Consider the following 6,204-nt stretch of genomic DNA (forward strand, 5'->3'; position numbering starts at 1 on the left):
CATGGCAATTTTGGTGAGTTTTCGAGTATGTTTAGGGCCTCAAAAACGCGTGTCTTTGGTACGAATAATAATAATAATCCGAGCAGTTCCAATAGGGTCTTCGCACCCTTTTGGGTGCTCGGACCCTAATAAACACCTAAAGACCCTGAAGCAGCAGACCCTGTGAAAATTTGATATTTGTGTCATTCCCAAAACTTTTGGCCACGACTGCAGTGTATAAATAACGGATGGATGGATGGATGTTCCAACTTATGGCCACTAGATGTCAGAAGAGGCCACGGCTACAGTGTGCATTTTAACTTTTTTTTTTTTTTTTACATCTAAAAGGACAGACGGCTCCTTTAAACCAGACATTTGAGTGTCTTCTGTTGCAAAACGGAGGCAACATTCTTGACATAAAGCACTCGAGGGGTAAAGGGGAGCTCTTGCATGCTTGTGCACTCCCACTCTTCTCATTTCCTGCCCTTCTTCTATCCACTCCAGTGTGGTCGCCCTCCTCTCTGCTACCCTTGACCCCAAATCCCAGTGCGTCGGCTCGCTGTCTCTGTTGCTAAATGTGCATCGCTCACACAGCCAGGAAGGTCTGCTAGGATTACCACATCTATTTTCTCACTCTCTTCTTCATTCTCTGCAGCAGGTATAGAGGCCTGTCATGTTCCCATCTCAGGCCATGAACCTCAACTGCTGCATTGCTCTATGAAAGAGTGAATAAACAACACTTTGGTGAATGCACCAGGCAGAAATCAGCTCAGAAACATATGGATGAGGCTGCCACTGGGCCTTGGCACGACTGTCAGAGGCCTGTTTATATCAGAAAGTGGCACAGCACAGTTTATGCATTCATGCAGGAGAAATAGTTGGTGCTTAAATGCTAAGTAACATGAGAACCAATCACAGGACTAGCTGGTGAACTGCTAAAGCTAAAGAGCAGAGGAGCAAACTGAGTTGTTTCATTCACTAAAGACAAAAGAGAGAATAAAAGCCCTCAGAGTCTAAAAGCGTTTTCCAGTGCAGTGAAATGAAAGAAGATGGTGCAGTAAAGTAAATGAGTTCCTCAATTTTTGCATGCCAATATTTCCCAAAGTTGTACTCGAAGCAAAATATCCACCACAAAATCAAAATCCTGCAAAATCAGTTTATTTCACCACTGTAAATGACCAGGTCTTACATCCTGCTGGGACTGCGTGACAAATGCCGGCACGCTGTCGGCAAGCTTAGGGTTTTTCAGACAAAAGTGTTCAACAAACTGCCCACAAATTCATACACGCAAATTCAGCAATTTCAACCACTGAATCTGCTGAGTCATTATTGTTTTTGTGCTTCGTGCTTTGTAAGATTTCGGGTAAACAGTCAACAGTGTTCATCCGTACTTTGGAGTGTGTGCACATTTGCAGTGTGTAAGAGACTTTGAGCAGATCTGCAGTCTCAGGCCAGATTAAGACAGAGAGAGCTCATTCAGAAGCAAACAATGGACCATTGCTCCAGTCATAATAAGCATTTGGCCTGTGACACAGCACACAGGCCAAGGTCTTGGACTAAATCAGAGCTGCCCTGTGCGCCGAGAACAAGCTCGCACTTGGTGAAAATGCAGAACAAACTCCTCCGTGAGTTCAAACTTACAGTGTTGCTGACAAAAGGGCAGTTCAGAGAAGGTTCGACCGAGAGGACAGGCACGAGGCCCGGCCGGGGGACGGAAATAATAAATGCGGCCACAAAAGCAAATCAAAACAGACATTTAGTGGCCTTAAACTTCAACGTGGGACACATTTGACTCAGCAGGTCGACACAATGCCGTGTTATACAGTAGTAACAAGAGTGTCGTAACACTACGGTGATAAAATGATCTGTGAAAGCTTGATCTTTATACGAATAAACCTTAAGGGCTCGTTGGGTTACAAAACAGCAACAACGTGGACGGAAATCTCCATCTTATCCACAATCCAGTGCATTTGTAAGTGTTTGTGGGCGTTAAGCCTGAGTGGTGATGAGTTGGAGTCTCCTTTAGAGGCTCTGTGTGTCTCTGGACTGTCACAATAGTCCCTGTGTAGCCAGTCTCTGGTCCCTGTAGTGTTCTCTCATAATACACACAGATACATTCCTCTGTTCTCCGCTGGTGGATTAATCCAAAAGCCCAGGCCATACCGCAGGACTTACCTCAGGAATTAACTAATCTGGTGAGTTATGTGTTTGCCACTTCCATTACCAAACAGCTGATTGCTTTACTTTTCAAGTTCAAGGCTCCTGTCAAACCCACTCTGTGTGTCTTTACTTTCTTCAGCGGAGTCAGAATCGACTCTCAGACATCTTTGTCTCTTTTCCATTGCTGGCCAGAGTGTGAGTGTCTCTGGGGAGAGTGTTCGAGGTGTCCTGGGTCTCGGTGTCGCTGCGGGGGATGCTCTCGGGCCGGGAGCCCCCTTTGCCCCCCAAGGTCAGGCTCTTCTGGAAGCTCTCTGAGGTGAAGTAGTAGACGACAGGGTCCAGGCAGCAGTTCAGACTTGCCATGCACAGAGTGATGGGGTAAAGTGTCCGGGCAAAGCGCTCCACAGCGCAGTTAGCCAGGGCCTGGGTCCGCACCAGAGCGTACAGGAAGAGGATGGAGTTATAGGGGACGAAGCAGATGATGAAGATGGCGAGATGGACCAGAATCATCCGCAGGACACGTCTCTTGCTGTCGCAGCCGTGACCGACAGTCATCGGGCGGCGCAGCGTCCGAAGAACCAGCGAGGAGCAGACCAAGTTGGCCAGGAGGGGGAGGAGGAAACCAACAATCTGTGGAAACAACAAGTAGAACAAAAACATTAATTTGATAAAAGTAAAACCCCACCTGGCAGGAAATGTTCCCACAACATTGGCTAGCATTACCTAAAAGTTCTTCAAAGACACTAAAAATGTTCTTAAAACATTTTCCAAATGATTCAAGAACGTTGTTGTTGAACAATGTTATCCAGGCCCCAGAAGACAGAATCCTCCTAAAATATATTTGTTCACACATTTGTTCTAAGAACCTTCCGAGAAAGTTCTGCAAAGTTCTGGCAATGTTTTTAGCAGGAAGTTTTCTTTTTGTTCCCAGAATGTTGTTCTTAAAGGCAGGACAAAGTTCATTTTCTGAATGTTGCTTCAGCAATGTCCCCAGAACATCCTCAGAATATTGCAGGCAAAATGTTCCACCTTTGTTAATATATTATATTACAGGGAATGTTCCCACAACATTAGCTATTGTTACCTAAAATTTCTCATGTTTTGAAGAAAATATTTTATTCTCATGTTCAAAGAACGTTGCAAGAATATTTATCACTTTAACTAATGTTCCTGTGAGGTAAAAGGGAACGTTCTGACATTCAGAGGATGCTTAGAGAATGTCGTCAGAATATCTTACGTGATTACAAAAGAATGTTCTCAAACCAACATTCAAAAAATGTTTTCTGGTTGCTATCCAGGCCTCAGAAGACAGAATGTGTTTTCAAGTCTGTGATATATGAACAAAGACGGAACATTTTGCCTGCAATATTCTGAAGATGTTTTGGGGATGTTGCTGTTCTATTATGAGACGTCGCCACAAGGTTACAGAATAACAAAGAAAGAATGTTTGTTGAGTGTCTTTAGAGAACTTTATCCTGCCTTTAAGAACAAAATTCTGAGAAACAAAGAGAGCTTCACACTGGAAACTTTGCCAGAACCTTTCACAACTTTCTCAGAATGCTTTTAGAACAAAAAAAAAATCTTGCTGGATTCTATCTCCTGAGGCCTGAATAACATCTGGAAAACCCTTTCTAAATGTTGGTTTGAGAATGTTCTTCTTTTGTTTTCATCCTCCAAACATCCTCTGAATGTTTCAACGTTCTGTCTTAGTTAACTTTTAACCTCACAGGAACATTATTTGAAATGATAAATATCCCCTGAAAGTTCTTTATGCCTCAGATTAAATTGTTTTCTTTAAAACATTATTAGAACTTTTAGGTAATGTTAGCCAATGTTGTGGGAATGTTCTCTGCTTGCAGGGAATGTGTGTTCGAGTCATATCAACAAAAGTGCAACATTTTGGAGGACGTTCCGGGAATGTTGCTGTTCTTTTACAAAAGTTGTTACATAACGACAAAGGAAGAAAGTTCTTGAAGTAACATTCGGAAAATGTCTTAACAACATTTGTTTCTTGAAGAACTTCATCCTCCCTGTAAGAACATTATGGGAACTAAAATAAAACTTCCTGCCAAAAACATTACTGGACTTCATAGAATTTTCCCAGAATGTATTTAAGACCAAGAAATTGTAGCTGGGGCATCACTGTGACGTCTTTGGTCGTCCTAAAAAAAAGAAAACTAGGTGTAAAAGTAGTGTGCATGTTAACGTGTCTCCATTCACCTCAATGAAGATGGTGATTTTGGACAGGTAGGTCCTCCAGGTGCTCTTGGAAAAGCCCTCGAAGCAGGTGGTGGCTCTGTTGGTGCTGTTGATGGTGGAGAAGAAGGTCACCGATATCCCTCCTCCCACGATGGTCAGCCACACGGCGGCACAAACCAGCGCCGCGTTCCTCCGCGTGCGGATGGAACGAGACCGGAAGGGGTAGACTATCGCCAGGAAGCGGTCCACGCTGATGCAGGTGAGGAAGAGCATGCTGCCGTAGATGTTGGTGATGAAGGCCGTTCCCGACACCTTGCACAGTCCGTCTCCAAAGGGCCAGTGGCGGTTCACGTTGTAGAACACCTTGAACGGCAGCGTGAAAACAAACACTAAATCCGATAACGCTAAGTTAGTCATAAACATGGTGGTCTCGTTGCGCATCTTCATCCGGAAGCAGAACACGAAGAGGGCGGCGCAGTTGGTTATCAGGCCTAAAACAAAGACCACGCTGTAAACCACCGAGTACAAGTTGTACTTGAAGGAGTCGTCAATCCCACAATCCTCCATTCCAGTCTCGTTCAGCACCAAGCTAGCCATGGTGACAGCTCAGATGCGGGGCGGTGGGGGGGTCTCCGCCAAAATAAAGGGTACACAAAAGCGGTCAGGAAGAGGGAGGGGGAACTGGAGCGGATATCTGGGGATCGGAGGTGTCAGCGGGGGACCCACCAGTCGAGCCTCCTTCGAGTCATCGTGGACACACAAACGGAGGCAGAGACGGTCAGGATGCACGACCGCAGGGCCGCTCGGTCCTCCTGCAGAGAGAAAAGGAAAAGGCACTCAGGCACTTCCTCACTATGAAAGGTACAGCAACAAGAAGCAAGACGTGTCAGCTCTCCAGAAGATGAAGCTGACTTGTTTATACCGTTGAACACCTATTGAACATGTTGAAATTGTAATTCTAACAGTATGGATGGAAAAAAATGTATGTGACAGCTCAGTTTCACAAAGTAGAAATGCCCTTATGTAGCCAGAATTACAGGAGACAAACACAACCTTGAGAAACGATGTGTAAATGAGTCAGGAACTCTACGCTACTCATCTGCATCCAAGATCCATCCACAACCATTAAAAATCATCCACCTTTCTTCTCAATATTATCATATTTTCACCATCACTGGCTGCAGAATGTCAATCTAAACAACAAAGCTGTTCTACCATCAGTCTAGAATAAGTTTACAAATGCAGTGAAGTGTCTTAGAATGATGTAATGTTGGACAGAGAAGAATCAAAAACATGCAGCATGACTGAGATGTTTGAAAAGCAAATTTAAGGCATGGACTTTGGTAAATTCATACAGCTATTATCACGTAGACATGTTTGCATATATGTGCATGTTTGCTATTTGTCAGTATAAATTCAACTCTGTTAGTTCCATGACAGCATTCAGGTTCCCATCAGGCTGCAATAAACAGACAGATTGACTGTAGACGAGGCTAAACTTTCCTTACATCCCATCTACATTCATGAACCAGCGCTAAACAGCTCAATGCAAAATCCACTTCCAACCATAAAAGCACAGAAAAGAGTCCGTGGCTGAACTCCAGCTGGAAGAAGTAAATAACTCAGCGTGCTGGCTGTAGAGGAGGGACGGGGGGTGGGGGGGTGAGCGGCGCAGAGCTGCTCCCACCATCACACAACTCAGCCGCACAACAAATACAATAGTTTTGTCAAATGTTAACAATCACAGTGATTTGACATTGTGGGAGACAATGAGTTTATCTGGCTGTTTACTCCAGTGTGTGACGTCAGACTGTTGGGAATGTGGGAGCGAGTACTATCTTATCTGTGTCACAGTGTGTTATGAGC

At 44.4% G+C, this 6,204-nt stretch overlaps 1 protein-coding gene across 1 annotated transcript in view; it reads right to left on the reverse strand.

The window, feature by feature from the left end:
• Nucleotides 1–1,121: 1,121 nt before the first annotated feature.
• The window catches only part of lpar4 (lysophosphatidic acid receptor 4), a 9,424-nt gene continuing 4,341 nt past the window's right edge, over nucleotides 1,122–6,204 (reverse strand). Inside the window, exons 2-3 of the mRNA XM_008294686.1 lie at nucleotides 4,360–5,150; nucleotides 1,122–2,769 (exon numbers count right to left, since the gene is read on the reverse strand). Coding sequence (XP_008292908.1) covers nucleotides 2,284–2,769; nucleotides 4,360–4,935 — 1,062 coding nt within the window. The 5' untranslated portion in view covers nucleotides 4,936–5,150 and the 3' untranslated portion in view covers nucleotides 1,122–2,283. The remainder of the gene's footprint in view (nucleotides 2,770–4,359; nucleotides 5,151–6,204) is intronic.

Source organism: Stegastes partitus, unplaced genomic scaffold (assembly GCF_000690725.1).
Source record: "Stegastes partitus isolate 25-593 unplaced genomic scaffold, Stegastes_partitus-1.0.2 Scaffold987, whole genome shotgun sequence".
In the NCBI taxonomy this organism is placed as follows: Eukaryota; Metazoa; Chordata; class Actinopteri; family Pomacentridae; genus Stegastes; species Stegastes partitus.